General features: G+C 40.7%; 1 protein-coding gene across 1 annotated transcript in view; it reads right to left on the bottom strand.

The window, feature by feature from the left end:
- Positions 1–2,666: 2,666 nt before the first annotated feature.
- The window catches only part of LOC124590099 (acetylcholinesterase-like), a 28,401-nt gene continuing 11,698 nt past the window's right edge, over positions 2,667–19,369 (bottom strand). Inside the window, exons 2-3 of the mRNA XM_047131622.1 lie at positions 10,709–10,841; positions 2,667–2,962 (exon numbers count right to left, since the gene is read on the bottom strand). Coding sequence (XP_046987578.1) covers positions 2,794–2,962; positions 10,709–10,841 — 302 coding nt within the window. The 3' untranslated portion in view covers positions 2,667–2,793. The remainder of the gene's footprint in view (positions 2,963–10,708; positions 10,842–19,369) is intronic.

The raw sequence follows: 19,369 nt of genomic DNA, 5'->3' as shown, positions 1-19,369 counted from the left end.
ATATCCAGCATAAATGTTTAAATGATATATTACTGTGTTGTATTTGTGGAAGGCCATGCCTCCAGTAGTCTCCAACTTTGACAAATCATTTTATGCCTCTGTACATGCCATGTCAAGCTTAGTGCAGCAACGTTTCGCGGACTAATTCCTGAGGAAAATCAAGAGTCCATAGGAAATGAGGCACAAGCTCAGTGAGAGATGGGTTTTGGGAGAGAGAGAGAGAGAGAGAGGAGAAACCTGCCATCTTTAAAGAACCACTCTAGTACTCACCTGAAGTAACTTCACATTTTACTATTGTATTTACAAGGAGGAAAATGAAATTTTCTATTTTTAAACGTTTCCTTGTGTCACTGAAGATAAGCTTCATTTGGTGTAGAATCCACAACGAAGAGAAAGCTTTCTCATAGTAATGTGATTCAAATGGCTCTGAGCACTATGGGACTTAACTTCTGAGGTCATCAGTCCCCTAGAACTTAGAACTACTTAAACCTAGCTAACCTAAGGACATCACACACATCCATGCCCGAGGCAGGATTCGAACCTGCGACCGTAGCGGTCGCGCGGTTCCAGACTGCAGCGCCTAGAACCGCTCGGCCACCACGGCCGGCTAGTAATGTGGTCTTGCAACATTTAGTATATTGGAGGTGTTGACAAGCTCAACAAATACCTCTGTCTAGTAGTGTCGCACATGTCAATCGTCTTCCATTAGTTCGCATTATGCAATAAAATTTCGTCCATCATCATTTGAGTACAGCAGGTAAACTGAGCAAACTTTTTCTGAAACATAGCAGTTTAAAAGGACACTTAAGGAGATTTTGGTTGCCGAACCCTTCTAGCTCACTGATAAATTTGTTATGAGAAACAATTTACGTATCAGTATTAAAAATAACTCAAAATGTGCGTACCACTAAATATCCAACCGTTGCGTATCTTAAGATAACATGACCCAATATTCAGTTTTACTTTGACGATGTTCTCCTACAATGAAGAAGGAATTGTCTCATCGTGCACCGCATGTATATACATTTGTATGTATTAGGTTTTGTATTCATTTTAAAATGAAAATGCGTCTACATTTTTGACGTATTTAACATCATTGATGATCATTTCATTAGAAAACCATGGAAAGAAGATTAGCATATTACTTCAGACAAGCGACGTTTCGAACCCTCTGCTAGGATCTTCTCCGGGACCTTGTGCTGTGCTGTGCTCAATCTACAGTGGATATCACAAGAAACTGAAGAAGATGCCAGCAGAGGGGCGAAGCGTCAATTGTTTGAAGAAATATGACGCGGTCTAACAAACCAGAAGATTTTAATTCAGTAATAACGGCCAAGAAAACCTGCAGGTTTATACTAACATATTATTTCTTTTGTAAATGTTGTTGTTGTTGCTGCTGCTGCTGCTGTCTTCAGTCCGAAGAGCAGTACACATACACACACTAGTCTACACTGAGCAAGTCTTTACCGCTGCCTAACTATTGCAACCTACATTTTCTTGGATGTGCTTATTATAGCCAAACCTTGGTATCCCTCTACAAAGTTTACTCCCACACTTCTCTTCATTACCAAATTAATTATTTGTTGATGCAGTAGGACATGTCCTATGTACACGCCTCACCGTTTATTTAAATTGTTACACGAAGCTCTTTTCTGTCCAGTGGGATTAACTATGTCACCGTTAATTACTCGACGTGGAAACTTAATCTTCAGTGTTCTTCTGTAATAATAGGTTTCAAATTTTATCTTCTACCCTACTCTTATTAGTCATGGCCCATGTTTCACTAGCGCACGTAGCTCTAGAGTCTAGAGAAATACTTTCAACAAAGACTTTCTAACGAATTAATATCAGATATTACCAAGTGTTTGTTTTTCAGAATTGCCAGTCTTGCTATTACCAGCGTCCACTTTGTATCTGCATTACTTCTGTCATCGTCAGTTATTTGCTGCACTTACAGCTAAACAGTTTGTAATGATTATACTGAATGTGTTTTGTAAGTAAGAGTGCTGATTGAGATGGCTTCCCGCAGGTGAGCTGTGTTTCATATGCGCGTTGCAGTAGTTGGATCGATGTTATCATGTGGATACTACCGATGCTTTTGATTAAATTGTCAGTGATCATCTACCATAGTCAAATATTAGGCTCCATGGCACGTTTCCCTGGTCTTATCAGATCTCTCCTGTGGCCTAATCGATGTTTGTAACCTTTCACAGGAACCCAGCTCAGCTGTAGTCATTCCAACCCTTTCTGTATGCGCTTTATCAAATACACTATATTTAATACTCTGGGTATTTCTTTGGTCTTTATCTTATCTTGTCTAGAAAATTAACAACTCGAAGGAAACTCATTTCAGTCGATTTGGCTTCCGAAGCTTTTGGTTTCGCAAATGTCCTGGTTACACGAATGCTTCCTTATAGCAGAGAAAGTACCTCATAGTCTACGCCAACAATGCGAATTATCTAAGCCTTCTAATAGAATGAGGTGGTTCATTGGTCATGAAATGAGTGTTACGTAAAATTGAGTATGGCCAGCAACAGCTGGATACAGTCTTTAATTCCAACAAATGACAATCACGAACAGAAAATCGTATCATGCGTTGAAAAAATAACTACTAGTTAATTAATGACATAACAGTAAAATGTTGTTCTTGCACGTGAAATCGCGGTTCATCTAGGTCACTGACATTGTTTTCTCTTATTAAGAGCTGTCGGCGGACCAAAACCCACAGCATCACAGGGAATGCGGCTGTGCACGCACATTAACAGCGCCGGAAGTTATTTTCGGTGGTAGCGCCTACTTGCTGAGGCGTTCGTACAGCCTGTCCCAGAAGGCCATGCGCTCGCCGAAGAGCTCCTTGGCCACGCTGAGGCCGCTGTTGTCGATGCGCAGGTAGGACGGCGCGCGCTCGCTGAAAGCCGGCCACGTCACGCCCAGGTCGCCCCCTTTGTCCGGCGTTGGGTTTCTGTAAAAAGATTAGCACGCTACCTGTTACAGAATGCTCACGCTCCTCCAGTGTTCTTGACAGCAAGAAATGTTGATGCAAAAGAAAGCATCTGAAAGTCAGGACTTATTTAGCGTAACACAACTGCAGATGCAAGGGGCAGCGAGGGGAGCGTCATAATGGCAATGGCCGAACCTTCTAATCCCCGCCCCTATCCTCAAAAATAAAAGGTTTTACATAATCAGTTCCAAACTTCACAACTAACATTCGTCAAGTAAAGTAACCTAACAACTAGGTTTCGGAAAACACAAGGAATTCTAGAAATTACGAGCTACGTTTCAGAAAGGGTAGTTTTCAGTTGTTTGGGCATGGCCGAATGCATAGGCTTGTGGCCTGACTGACTGGAGAGAACGTACCAGACACGTAAAGATGCACTTTCACAGTCTGGCCAAACGTGGTGTCAAACCAAAATCCGACATAATTTGTGAATCCACAGGTAGAACTACAGCACTCCCACTTCTTCACCAGCCTTGTAGGCGATCCATGGATCTGAGCCTGTCATGAGAGCAGGTCGTAAGTAAAGTACACCAGAGCAAGTAGCAAACAATACCTTCCCTGCGCGATAACAGTGTGAATGTTACTGACGACAGCGACGCTAAAGAAGTGTTACTAGACACGGTTTTCCGAAATTCCTTCACAAAATAAGACAAAGTAAATATTCCAGAACTGGAATAAAGGACGACTGCCAATATGAATAACTTAGATATCTTCAGAGTAGCGATGCACCTTAAAAAACTTAAAAAGGCAAGGTCCCTGCTCCCATATTACTAACGTCGACTTGCAGTAGGATTTTGGAAAATATACTGTGCTCCAATATTATGAATTATCTCGAAGAAAACGCTTTATTGGCAAACAGCCAACACCAGTACAGAATGTGTCGTTCTTGTGAAACACAACTATCTCTTTATTCTCACTAAATAATGAGTGCTAACAGCAGGGAACGTCAAATTGTTTCCATAGTTTTAAGTTTCCAGAAGCCTTTTTGTCAAAAGTCATAAACGAATTCTAATCAAACTGCGTGCCTATTGAGTATCGTCTCAGTTGTGTGACTGGATTATTGATTTCCTGTAAGAAAGGTCACTATTCGTAATAAATGACGGAAAGTCATCGAGTACAACAGAAGTGACATCTGGCGTTCCCCACGTAAGTGTTACAGGCCCTCAGCTGTACCTGATCAACACTTAGGAAACAATCTGAGTAGTCGTCTTAGACTGTTTGCAAATGATGCAGCCATCTATCGTCTTGTAAAATCATCAGATGATCAAAACGAATTGGAAAATGATTCAGACAAACTATCTGTGAGATGCAAAAAGTGGCAGTTTACTCTAAATAAAGAAAAGTGTGAAGTCATCCACTTGAATACTAAAATGAATCCGCTAAATTTCGGTTACACGATAAATCACACAAATCAAAACGCTGTAAGCTAAAATAATTAATTATGGACTACAATTACGTATAACTTAAATTAGAACGATGCCATAGATAATGTTGTGGAGAATGCAAATCAAAGACTGCGATTTATTGGTAGAATAGAGACTGCTTGTACAACGCTTGTCCGCCCTCTTCTGGAGTACTGCTTTGCTGTGTGGGATCTGTATCAGATATGACTGATCGAGGACATAGCAAAAGTTCAAAAAAGGACAGCTCGTTGTGTATTATCGCGAAATAGGGGAGAGAGTGCCACAGCTACAATACGCGAATTGGTGTGACAGTCATTAAAGCAAAGGTGTTTTTCGTTGCGCCAAGAACTCCTTATCAAATTTTAGTTACAAACTGTCTCCTCAGAGTGTTAAAATATTTTCTTCGTGCGCACCTACACACGGGGAAATTATCATCATAACAAAATAAGAAAAATCAGAACTCGTAAGGAAAGATTTAAGTGTTCGTTTTTCCAGGGCGTTGATGAGAGTGGAACGGTAGAGAAGTAGCTTGTAGGTGGTTAGGTAAACCCTCTGCCAGGTACTTAATCGTGAACGACGCAGTAATCATATAGATGCAGACGTAGATTAAGGTAACATGCATTCATTTACTCTCAATTACAGTACTACTCACACGGTGAATCCCTCTGCAGGAACTTCACTGTACTTTCGCGAACGGTACAGCTCTTTACATGTTTTGAGTAAAAGTGTGTACCCTGTTTACACTATTCATGTGTCAGGTCAACCATTACACTATTAGGTACAGGACAGAAATGGGATCTTGTCGCTAGCATCGGCGACTGCTCAGGAAACTTCTGGATATAAGCGTAGAAAAAATGCAAAAGCATCGTTGACTGGCTACCGATAAAAATGTGTCTGCAAGTGAAAAAGACGGAGCTTATTGTGATAACATAGTTTTCGAAAGTACCCAAATTCTGAACTTTGTAAATTCATGCTTGATTAGGCAAAGTACAGCAACTCAGAAGTGTCATCTGAGCTTGCAGAATGGTGCTATTTACATATAAGTACATTTGTTCCAGATTGAAAATAGCTTTGGTGTTATGCAGAGTGAACACTGAGTACAAGAAGGTGTAATGGGGCACCCTCTAACACTACCTTATATATATATATATATATATATATATATATATATATATATATATATATATATAGAAGTAGCCGATACCAGGATTAATCCCAAATCTGGTATAGGTGAACATAGTCGTCTGTTTCCCTGCTAGAATTTCGTTTCATTTTGTGCACGATGTGTTATACTTCAGGCTAAAACGTATAAAGAGAAATTAATTTGTTATTAATTAATTTGTTATTACTCTGTACGTACAGCTAAAATTACTTTTCTTTTAGAAATATTTGAAATTACGAAATTTGTGGCATACTTAAAATTCATATTATTAATTGCGCACTCTAATGCTAATTATTACATTTATTTCTGGATTCATTAACAAAATAATGATTTGGCCTAGTAAAGATTCTTCTTCTGTCAAGAAAGTATGTAAACTCTTTTGCTTTTTAAACTCTTTGGAACATTGTGAGTACCGCAGAATGTTGGGAGCATTGGGCATGCCTCTGATGGAAACGTACGTATAATTTTGTTCACAACAATGTAATTGATGGTTTTATGAAAGTGGAGATTGTAAAGTCAGTGCGATATAGAAGAATGGAATGAAATAAAAGAAAATCATAGCAACAGGTAGATCTTCATCAGTTATTTAGTCATCAGGAACCCACAACGTTAAGTTAAAATTTCAGCATTAAGACTGTACCCCTACACGCAAGAAGTGGAACCAACAACAAGAAGAGAAAATGAAGATAAATTGAAAGTTTCTCTTGTGTGTATCTTGTGTGTATCTTACTCCTCTCAAAGTGTTTGAAACTAATGAAGACACAAAGAAAAATTTATTAGTTATGTGTGTGAGGATAATATTAAAAAGGGCATTCAAGATGGAATGAAGCACGTAGGAGAAAATGTTACGGCATAAATATCCAAGGGTGCTCATTCTGTCTGTGCTACAAGGTATGGTTATATGTATCGTTTCCAGCATACGAAAATAGTTCTGTATAACATCCACAAAAGCGTCGAACATTCGGGAACTGTGGAAGGTTTCCCTACTATGGAGGACAACGACTACGGCGAACGCTATAAATTATCCATCTACAGCTCCTGTACCAAACTCAGTAAATTACAAACACTTCTACAGTCCTTAGGCACCGAAATTTTAAGCATGAGCTAGACAGGAGTTTGCGGAATTACCGCATAATTAGGAAGGGGAAATACAGTGAAATATTTTTGTTCCACAAATAATATTGGTCAGAATGTCACACAGTGCGTTTACCGTGTTGAAGAAATAAAAAGAAATAATATAGAGTTCATACGAAAAAGTCATTGTTTCTTTTAAGAATATTTATGAATTTTTAGGGATATTTCCACTCAAGTAAAAAGTATCAAGTTATTACAGCCTTTCTGTTTTTTGCATTATATTTCATTGAGAATTTTATTTCTGCCTGAATATATTTTACGCATCAAATTCTGTACATAATATGTCATAAGGCACTGAATGCAGACACTCTTGTTACTTGTGAAGGCCAAATACTTTGGAATAGAGACATAGCAATAATAAGGAATGTAATACGGGACTCCATTGAAAGATGGGTTGGATCTACTCAGCTATAATATATACACTGCCCTTTATTCACAAAATTTAGTTCTCATCAATAGCTGTCTTCTTGGTAGTCGCATAGGGTGACAATTATTGAACCATATGAAATAAAATTATCATAACTTCTCAACGGTTTGCCTTAGGACGTTCAAATGACACGGTTGGCCATGGAGCATAATGGGAAATAGTACGCGCATGTGCACGCGCCTTGTTGTTCTCATTTGGATGGGTTCGTCAACAAGTAAAACTGGCGCATTTGGGGGACTGAGAATCCGCATTTCGCGATCGAGAAATCTCTTGACCCTCAACGAGTGACTGTGTGGTGTGCAATTTCCCGTCACGGAATAATCGATGCGATATTCCTTGATGGCAGGGTGACTACAAAACGGTACGTGAAAGTTTTGAAAGATGATTTCATCCCCATCAAAGTGACCCTGATTTCGACAAGATGTTGTTCATGTAAGACGGAGCTCGACCCCATCGAAGCAGGAGAGTATTTGAAGTCCTGGAGAAGCACTCTGAGGACCGCATTCTGGCTTTGGGGTACCCAGAGGCCACTGGCATGGGTCTCGATTGTTCACCATAGTCTCCGGATCTGAACACGTGCAACTCCTTTTTGTGGGGCTATATTAAAGACAAGCTGTGCAGTAATAACCCAAAAACTATTGCTGGAGAGAAAAAAGCCATTCAGCAGGTCATCGACGGCATCGTTGTTCCCAGACTTCCGCGGGCCATGCAGAATTTCGCTATGAGTCTGCGCCACATCATTGCTAACGATGGAAGGCATATAGAACATTTCATAATCTAAATCCGGATATCTGTAGTGAAGTTTACATGCTGAATAAATTGTGAACACTCTGTAGTTTGTAACTAATTTACTTTTTTTCATATAGTTCAATATTGTTACCCTGTATATTGTTACATGACCCATTAGGAATTGCTAGACTCTATCAATAGGCCTGTCAGTAGATGTTTTCATTGTGTCTGCAATACAAAAGGTTCTCTGTGCAAGCTATCAACTGATTACGTACTGCTTGCCGGAAGCATACGTTCAGAAATCTCCAGGAAAGTGACTTCCGGGAAGGTATTTCCATGTTTAGACACGCCATCCGCTTATCGCGTACTTCTAAATATGAGCCGGAGGTTTTGTACAAAATGTGTCCCTCAAGGTAACTTTTCGACTATGACCCAGTTTTTACTGATTATTAATATTATAGGATCCACGGTTAAGAGCTCCGTTCACTGTTCTTTATTTGTGAAAGATTTTTACATTTTCCGCTATTTTTCCAGCATCTCTGGAACTATTAATTAAGACCAGAAAATGTATTATTTTACTAACTGTTCAAATCATATTTTTAATTTTCCTTGACGTTAATGGAATGAACCTGCATTAAATTATGTGATGCTGAAGAAATTAGATTAGCAAATGAGACACTAAAAGTAGTAGATGAGTTTCTTTATTTGGACATCGAAATAACTGATGATGATCGAAGCGGAGAGAACACAAATTTCAGACTGGCTATAGTAAGAAAAGCATTACTGGAAAAGAGGAATTTGTTAACATCTAATATAAATTTTAGCGTTATGAAGGCTTTTCTAAATGTCCTTGTCTGGAAAGTAGGCTGGTATGAAACTGAAACGTGGACGATAAGCGGTTCAAATAAGATGAGAATAGAAGTTTTTGAAATGTGGTGCTACAGAAGACTGCTAAGAATTAGATGGATAGATCGAATGAATAATGAGGAGGTACTTAGTCGAATTTGGGAAAAAAGGAAATCTATGGCATAACCTGACTGAAAGAAGATGTCAGTTGATAAGGTATGTCCTGAGGCTAGAAAGAATCACAATGAAGGGAAGTGTGGGGTAAATTTGTACAGGGAGACCAAGAGATGAATACAGTAATCGGTTCAAACGCGTGTAGAGTGCAGTAGTTACTCAGAGATGAAGAGGTTTCACATAATAGAGCTTAAAATTCAAGACACGATTTACAGTGTCAAAGAGTCACTGAGATTTCTAGGCCACACATGAGACGATAAATGTATTTGTCTGTCACACGTGAGGTATATGAAGACACTAACGTTTTAAAGTATGTTAGCCACAAAAGGTGAGGAGGAAGTCGAACATGCTTGTTGTAGTTTTATCAAACCATTGTACGACCCAAATCTTTGTGTACTCAGTCATCCTGTCTGAAGATCCTTGGTGAACTCCAATACAAGGAGTCAGGTTAACCATGGGAGCTCTGAGGACGAGACCTATACTCAGCCTCTGTGTTTAGGCTAGGGAGCCACCACTTTTCCTCGGACGTCACATACTCTTGGTAAGACAAGTATACAAACTTTTTTCCTCTCTCTCTCTCTCTCTCTCTACCTCCCTCCCCCCTCTCTCTCTATACCCCCTCCCTCCCTCCCACCCCTCTCTCTCTCTTTCTCTCCCTCTCTCTCTAACACACACACACAAACATAAAACACACACACACGCAGTGATTTTGGCCGGAGATATTTGCTACAAAGTGTCTGCCAGTAATAGAAACTCGACAATGAACTGTTTTGACTGCACATAAACACTGCGATACATAGTGCAAATGTCACTTATTAAAAATATGAATACTTATACGAAATTAATACTGTGTGAATAAAATCATAGCATAGAAAACAATGTAGGTTGTGCTATGTTCTGCCGAAACGTCGGGTACTACCAAAATTTTTTTTTCTCCCCAATCAGATATCTGTCTTCTCTACGGAAGGATATGCCATTCAGAAAGGTCATGAACAGTCTCACCTAAGACCTAATCATGTTAGTTGTCAAGAGTCTCCTTCAGTCTTTGCAGTGGTCTAATATGATGCATAAACCTCATAAAGTTATTTTGGACACCAAGCAAGAAACGGAAAAAACAATACAACTGGCCAACAAGAAAAATTTTTGTGGGTAAGCGCCACATAGGAATGATATTCAATTAACATTTGACAGACTAGCAGAAGCTATGAGGTTTCCACAAGTACATGTTTTCGAACTATCACGAACTGAAATTAACATCTTTAAAAAACGAGCTTTTTTTAGATATGGAAAGCAGGTGGAATCAAACTAAGATTATAGGATGTAAAATTTACTCAAAAGTACAAGCAGATATTCCCCGAAAACCTTGATTTACTTCATTTAAAGGAAGAAGAAGACAAATACCATAGCTAAAAAGGATAAAATTCAACCATAGTTCAGCTTCTAGCCATATATGAATCAAGTTTATTTGGTCCCAATATTGTGAGGGTTCTTGGATATCAATCGGAATTTTAAGCCATTCGCTTTTCCTGCACGCTGTATGACAACTACAAACATATCTATTGATCATTATAGTAACACCTGATAATGAACTACAAACTGCTCTCCACTATTAGCTATCCACTAACATTATGAGTGTAAATAAAACATTATCTAAATTTTTGTGTGAATTTAATATATTTGTTCAAACAAAACTGAAGCATGCGCATGAAATTAAAACGTAATTTGTGTTAAGAGCTCTTGTAATATGTAGACGGATGTATGGTCAATATGACTAAATACCAAAATTAATAAATAATGAGATACATAGATACTTGTATCAAGAGCAAGGAAGGTACCCTGTTTTGGCGAAGTTGGTCCACAGCTTTGTCAGGTTCGCAATGGTTTTGCTTTCTGCTGATGTGGGCTCGGCGGCGACGTCGAACAGAGAGGACCGGAACAGGTAGAACACGTCGTCCCCGTGGCACGCACCTGCACCACAGTCACCACGTTGTATACATTCGATTGTTTCAAGGAAGTAAACAAAAAGATTCCATACCTTTGCAATACGTACTCGTAAAAGATTACACAAATAAGAAACAGTACAAATCGCTAAAGAATCAAATATTATTTCTGCAATATTACTGGTAATCTGTTGAGAAAGAAGCCGAAGATATTGGCGGTGAAATTAAAAGTAACCAATTTATACATGATAGTTTTTTGTGGAAGGCAATTTAAAAATCAAAACGTCATTTTAGTCAACACAGGAAGCTATTAAGCAGGACTCTGAGGCGATCGAGAATGTGGAAGCAGTCCTTCATAGTACCAGATTGCTCATCAAGATATCTGTAGTAATTTCGTCAAATAATATGGATTTGAAATTGTCGATTGTTTGTTATACGCACTTTTTCTCATGTATTGTGACAATTCTACAGATTTTATTCTCGAGTTCAACGACTTGTGGGCACTCACATTTGTTAATTTTATTGTCCAGCATCTTCGACGTAATAGACATGAAGACGTGAATCTACACCCAATTCGCCTTTATAACGATATGTTTACGTAATTTGTATACATAAACATACAGTTATAAATGTCCCCGTTCGTAGCCGCTAATTATAACAATATGTTTACTTTTGTGCTGTAACATATAGCTATAATCAGCGGTGGAAACATATTTGCGAACGCCGACCGTGTGCGGCTGTTTCTTGTTGGATCGTCTGATCAGTCGGAAGTTGCATTGCGGAAAAAAGTAAATGCCTATTCAAAATATAATTATTTTTGGATAGCTCAACATGAATTTCCTAAGGGACCGTAGTTTATCATGCATTTACCAATAGAATATGGCGCGGAGAAAATATTTCGCCGCATACAACTTCCGTCCGATTTCGACGAAAGAATTCGTGACTGTGAACTCTCTATTTGGCAGAAACATGAAGAAAATTAAATAACTTCATGAAGGAGTGAGACATAGATTCTATATTAAATAAATAGTCCATACACCAGTTCCATTTAAATCTGAATTTACGGCAATTAATAGACGAACTTACACTGCAATGAAGGATTTAACATGGATGCCGTTTTGACTGGCACTTCTCGTATTGAAAACAATTCCTTTGACGTTTTCACATACACGTCGCACAATAAATCTACTGCTAGGCACTTTTAGTATTACACATTTACTTTACACTAGAACAATATTATTTTTAACAATAATAATACGGCGGCAAGACATGCGCGTCCGACACACGTTACAGGAGACAAGAGAAGAATGAGTAACTGTTCATCGAGAAAATCTCGTACATAAAAAAAGTGTAAAAAAAGTGTTCTTCTTCTGTCCGTTTTTCGCGCCGCGGTTTTCAAAGTCAATACTTCACAGCATCTCTGACGGCGCTTCGAGAATAAACAAGTTACGTCACAGGTCGTTCACCTTTTACATTCTCGCAACATTATTTGCTAACTGTAGCTGTTGCCGAGCGACTGCTCGATTAGTGAATGATTTAAAATGATAAGGCAATCGCATAATGTTACACCTTGTGACTGAATTCACAATATTGTACACAGCCACACTTGATAAATCGCCCTGAGAGCCGAATCAAGTAGCGTTTAGAATAAAAGTGCTGCTGCTACTCACATTTTATTCAATTCAACTCAAATTTGTTTCACCTGTTTGCTACTTGCAGAAAAGACAAAAAACGCAGCTTGACTCTAGACGACGTGAAGATGGATGTCATTGTGTCTACGATAGACTTTTTAGAACGAGTACATTTCTTCGTCTCTGAAGTTAATCATTTCTTGATCCACGGTGCCACATGTGAACTGCAACACAAGGGAAGTGCCACGTGGCATCGACATCTGGCTACATGAAAGCGCTGCTTCTGGGTACATGCTGCCGATTCGCGGTTGCCTGCCAGTCACTTGCTGCATTAACAAAGGTAATAATCGTGTTACAGCCATGCCACCGCACGTTACTTACGTTTGAAATGTCCACTGAAGCTCATCAAAATGACTTGTCATGTGACATCCGAAATGGGGTGGTGCATACGGAAGATCATCCCCAGGAAACAACAGTTTAATCCTCCTGAAGAGGATTGAAGCAAAACGGTCGAAACGTCGGGTTTAACATTGGCGTTAGTTTCAAAATGACGTAGCCCAATGCCCAAAAGGATTTTTTTTTTTTCAAATTCACACAGGTTGTGGAAGCCTTCGCACTTGTACAAGCGGAGATATTTCGACAACAAAGAGGTAAACAAAATTTTCCTGAAAATTAATTCATAGAAATCTGCAGGTGGAGTGTCGTCCAGCTACCTATCACAAAAGATTTATCAGTTTATCAACGTGCAAGTGATGTCGATAAATAAAACAGAGTCCACAAAAAGTCCACTTGAAGTGCAAGAGGTCTGGTCAAGTAAAATTAGCATATCGATAAGTACTTTAACTGTAAGAAAATATAGAGATTCTTAAAAAGTTACAAGTTGAGACAAATCCGAGCTACAAATCAGCTTTCCACTGAATAAGAAAGTATTCGCTGGTCAAATAAATTGTTGGATGACATCGTCGGCAACCACTGATGTTTCGACAGGAAAACGTAGCAAGTAAGCGCTGTGCAGGCGAATTTAAAACCTCGGTGTTCAGAGGAACTCGGAAAATACACGTACAAACACACACATTGCAAACAAAAGCGCCATCACAAACCAAAGATGACCGACGTCAGAAGTTATCAATATTGAATTTAATAAACAACGCTTTTTGACTAGGGAGGGAACAGGATTCCAAAAAGAATTTAAACAAAAACACCATGTCTCTTCTGTTTATAAGGTTACTTGCTAATTTAAATTCAACAAATTCCTTAATAACACTATCCCAGTAGCTGGAAGTACATGCCAGAATCCCCGTGTTGTTGTATTCCATAGGATGACGAGAGCCAAGACAATGTTCTACAATAGCGAACTTGCTCGGCTGTTGTAAGTGTGTGTGCTGCTCATGCTCAGTACACCGGTTCTCCGAAAACCTTATAGTCTGACCAATTATGACACGCCACAACTGCAAGGACTCACCTTACACAAACAAAGATCACCGTTTGCGGGACCTAAAAGGGCCCTGATCTTAGATGGTGGTCGAAAAATACACTCGCATCGTATTTACGCAAAACACGACCAGTCCTGTTCAAAATTTTTCCTGTGGCCATAGACTTTGGTGCCACCTCCGTATTATCATCACTTACCCGGTGCACAGTTGGTGGATATCGCAACGCACGTCTGATATGTCTTTCACTATAACTATTGTGATTAAAGGTGACTGCGAGATGGGCTATATAGGCAGGCAAATTCTCAGGCTTCGAAATGACATGGGCCCTGCGAACCAATGTACGAAGTATCCCCTGACGTTCAGCTGGATGGTGACAACTATCAGCCTGCATATACAAGTCACTGTGAGTAGGCTTCCTGTAAACGGCATGCCCCAACTACCATCCACCTTCCTCCTGACAAACACATCAAGGAAGGGAAGGCGGCCATCCTTTTCCAAATCCAACATGAAACAAATATTTGGGTGAATAGAATTAAGATGTTCTAAAAATCGTTCAAATTCTCACTGCCATGAAGCCAAACAACAGAAGTATCACCGACACCAAGCCAAGTTCCTCAAAATCTTAGAGGAGGAGGAGATTAGTGTTTAACGTCCCATCGAAAACGAGGCCATTATAGACGGAGCAAAACCTCGGATTGGGGAAGGATGGGTAAAGAAAGCGGCCGTGTTCTTTCGAAGGAACCATCGCGGCATTTGCATTAAACGATTTAGGGAAATCAGAGAAAACATAAGTCAGTAGGGCCGGACGCGGGTTTGAACCGTCGTCTACCCGGATGGGAGTGCAGTGTGAAACCACTGCGCTGCCACGCTTGCTACTCGAACTCTTGCATAAAAAAATTGGTAATAATAGGTGACAACGCGCTTCCCATCGCAACTCCAACTCTCTGCTCGTAGAACTGGCCAATGAATAAAAAGTTAGTGAAAGTCAACACGTGTCGAAAGAGGTTCGTTAATTCAGCACCAAACCTAACATCTATCAACCGTAACGAATCAGAGGAACACCTACTAGAATATCAGGGGTATTCAAACGCATTCCCTCTAACTGGCGTAATAAATCCACCGAGTTCTTAATGTGGTGCTCACACCGACCTACTGTGTGTGTGTGAAATCTTATGGGACTTAACTGCTAAGGTCATCAGTCCCTAAGCTCACACACTACTTCACCTAAATTATCCTAAGGACAAACACACACACCCATGCCCGAGGAAGGACTCGCACCTCCGCCGGGACCAGCCGCACAGTCCATGACTGCAGCGCCTCAGACCGCTCGGCTAATCCCGCGCGGCGACCTACTGTAGGGTTCAACAGAGTAGCAAGGTATTTTGCTACATGACATGTCGGAGCGCCAATGTTACAATCGGACGAAGAGGGACTTCTTCCTTGTAGTTCTTAAGGAGGCCATACAAGCTAGAGGGGACAGCACAATAAGAATTAAGACTCTTGGTAGTCTCCTGCGATAAGAAACTTTTCTTCAGGAGGCTGTTAGTCTTCCTCTCAACATTTTTTGTGTGGTCAGCACCGACCCTTCGATACGCTGAATCAGACAGTAAACACTGCAGCGTTTGAACATAATTCTGTTTGTCCGAAACAACGGTATCATTGCCCTTGTCCTCAGGTAAAATAACAATATCCGGCTCAGTCCTAAGTGAACGTTAAACAGTCTTCTCAGCGGCTGCGATTACTCTTTACATGCCCCAGTCAGCACACGACATGCCTCCCTCCTAGCCTCCTAGCATCCTAGCCTCCTCCAGGAGGTAGTTTCAAAACAGCGAGTTCAACAGAACTAATAAAATCAACCATTGTAAAGCGCACGGATAAAGTTATGTCGTCAAAACCTCGAGATATAGTAGTAGCACAGAGCCTCAAGATACAGTATTAGACCCCAAGCCACGGTCTCTCAAAGTATTTATTGCTGAGAAATTGTTATAATGGATAACATGTGGCGTTCATATTGACTGCTATCCTAGGTAACTTTAGTATCCACCAAAGATTCATGTTCTCCATACATCCAGAGTATCGATATGGAGGATAGGTCTAAAGATATTCGAGCTCTATTCCATCAATGCAACTTGCTCCTGTGGAGGGCGCCACCATTGACGTGGCCATATCACGTGGGCCCTTTCACTGACGCGACACTGTTAGTAAACACTGCAGCCCTGCACTTTTCTGGTAGTTCTCGCTGTTATACGAGGCCTTTGATAAACAAATTGGTAGCAAAGTGATTGATATTGCCACCTTTACATTTTACGATTCGGGCCGCTCCCTGGAATGTTTGTGCATGCTTAAAGCGATTTACGCTACACTCTGGCTAGTTGCCGCTTCATAAGCTCCGCCGTCACCAACAATAAGAACCGCCTCTTTGTTTTAGTGGTCTCTGCGTCATTGTCAGTGCAAGTGATCATAAACTGTGTCCTGCTTATAATGTGTAGGATAGGAAATTGGCGTGGAGGGCTTTTGCACCGTGCAGCTGTTCATTCTGAAGCATTAATTCCGAGTACCTGGAGATATGGCAGCAGCAGCTGTAGCTGGAACAGCAGCGATAACTGCCAAAATGGCAAGAGCGAGAAAACAAGTAGGAATTCCAACAGCAACAGTAGGAATTATTGTTACAGCTACTGCAAAACCAACAAGTCTGCAACTGCAGCATCAATGCCCCCCTTCAATCATTCACTTACTTCTATGAGGCAAACAGATCGAGCCCTATTTGTACCTGGATCAGTTCACCAATGTGTGAATGTAATCAAGAAGAGCGGACAATTGAACATTTAGTCCAACGCTGTCCACTTCATTCATACCCTGGAATTCCCGATGACTTGTTCACTCTCACACCCAGCTTAATTAACTGGTTGAAAAACACGGACTTCAAGGTTTAATCTTGTCTTATATCATAAGTATATTGTATCAAATCATTTGCACTTATATCAACTGTATACTGTATAAAATCACCGTACGATTAAATAAAAATAAATAAATGAGGCAAACGAGAGTTGGATGGACTTTTTACGTTGTTTTGTTCTTCACTGAAAGGCAAGTCACATAACTGACACTGAACGCCACTACAATCTTACAGCCTTCTGCTAATAATTGTACGAAGTGATGCAAAAACTATACCCATGCTCAGACCCCAGAAGTTTGAGCTCCACTGATGTTTGTGGTTTGCTGACTATTGTGGTCATCCAACCCACGTAGTTGCAAGTTACAACTAGGATCGATTTTGATCGATGTGTTCAGCAATATAAGCAAACATTGCAACATGGGCTGCTTACTTGTAACGCTTAGCATCCATTTGTTGTTCTTCCTGTAAGTACTGTTGCGTATAGTATATGAAATCGTTCAGGTCCAGCCTTGAGCGACATGCTAAAATTGCCGTTGTGTTCTACGATGAACTGATGAGTCAGTCACCTTCGTCATCCAGTATATGCAGCAACCGATTGTCCAGTAGCACGGTGAAGCAGGATTCCGTAATTAGAGCAACGGTTAGTGGTCCACCGCCCTCATCATTGGTAGGCGCACCAAACACAATTACTTTGTTCACTGTCGGCGTGTCCCACAGCGAGTGGAAAATGTTTCCTTACTCTTGCTGTCAGAAAAATGTCAGAAAAGCTAGCACAGCAACGTCCCTGCCCATTCTGTGCCGTCAACATACTTTGTGTGCTGCAAGTCGGGTCATCAAGCAAGTGCTTGCTTTGACTGGTGAGCGACAAGAACGACAGCTGCCAGCATGCTGCATGCTGTCTTGGCGGTGCCAGTAGCAACAGCAGACGGGATGCAGAAGCTCGTGCTGCAGCTGGAAATTATCGTAACAGTGGCAGAATTCCACTTGGACACGGAGGCAGCCATGTCTTTCACTAATGTGGAGACGTACTGGAGTACTGGCTCATCAGATCTGCAGTATCATTGGTGTAGGGAGATGACGTACAGTGGAAAGTCCATCCAATTGCAGTGTCAGATAGTGGTCCAAACTAAGTATAAAAATGTCACTTGGCAACCTACCCTGCTGGTAGTAAACACTTGGGCATCTAGTAACATTAATTATGTCTTAGACCCTCTTGCGCTTTTCGGTGTCCAAATTCAAGACCAAGGGAATCTAGTCTCAACCACAATTTCATTCGGAGAACTTGTTATGTTAGGTGCCCAATATAAGCAATGGTTTGTATCAACATTAGATTGTGCAACAGGGTTTCAAGTCTATGTATTCTTGAAGAAAACCAGCGCTAAGTTTTGTAGAGTACCTCCAGAGCCTTTCACTACAAGATAAGCGGACGTAGTAAGATTAAAAAGTACGGAAGTAATATCCCCAATTACGACAAACCAGTGGGCAATGGTATTAGGAATTCAAATGCGCCACTTCGAATTTCTGATCATGTAAGTCTACCGTTAATGCTTAAGCTAATGTAGATCTGTATCCAACGGACTTATTGTCAAAACCAACTACGGGTATCATTCTTCCAAAATGGCCTTTCTGATGCGTATTTTCAGTCACTTGTAGATGATTTAGTGATTTATATGTCATTCGACGTATACAGGGCGAAGAAAAACTGCCGCACATGGAAATCGTCCAGATTCAAGACAAAAGTTTGTCTAGCAAACTCAGATCGGGTGCATTTTGAAAATGCATGTGTAAAAGCGAGAAGCTGACAACAGTGTCACACCATGCAGCGCATAGCAACCTACAGAGGATCGTGTATCATCCCGCGCTATCGTACCAGCCGCTGTAGTCCACTAAGCAGCCCGCTGGGTCATCAAATCTACATCCACCATGAAGCTACGGTTTCAATCCTCGTCAGGATCATTTTATACTTTTTAGATGTCCGTTCCCTAGTTCTCGTCGTTTTCAAGCAGGGCATCACTTTGTCACATGACAATAGCATATCACATGAGAGTGGGTTCCATTACATGGCATGTATGTGTCTACTAACCGCGCGGTGCACGACCATTACTGGTCCTGTCTAGTTCATGAAGAGCGGCTTCACGGTGAAGTACACAAACGATGAATAAGTCGATATGCATGGTGCATCCGATACCCAAGCAGCAGCAGCTGCTGCTGCTCATGCGTATACTGCACAGTACCCTCAAATGTCCCATCCCGATACGAATGTTTTTCGTCACCTGGAGCAATGCCCTCGGGAAACCGGTAATCTTTTTCCGCAATTAATGGAGAGAGGTCGTCCAAGGATTAGACTACTCAACAAACAGAGGACGTTATTCTTGAAACCGTTCGGCGATGCCCCCGTGACATCGAAAGACAGTCCCAGGTATCTCGAAGACTGGTTGTTAAAGTGTTTCACAATGAAGAACCGCATCCACGTCATTACAATTTAACTCAACACCATCAGGCAGAAGACCGCCTTCGACGAGTACAGCTTCGTGAAAGGCTTTTGCACTAAGTGGAAGAAACGAACATTTTATAAATAATGCGATGTGCTTTGACG

The sequence above is a fragment of the Schistocerca americana genome, chromosome 2, assembly GCF_021461395.2.
Source record: "Schistocerca americana isolate TAMUIC-IGC-003095 chromosome 2, iqSchAmer2.1, whole genome shotgun sequence".
Classification (NCBI taxonomy): Eukaryota; Metazoa; Arthropoda; class Insecta; order Orthoptera; family Acrididae; genus Schistocerca; species Schistocerca americana.
The sequence above is the reverse complement of the archived record's forward strand: the minus strand, read 5'-3'. Positions and strand labels throughout refer to the sequence as shown.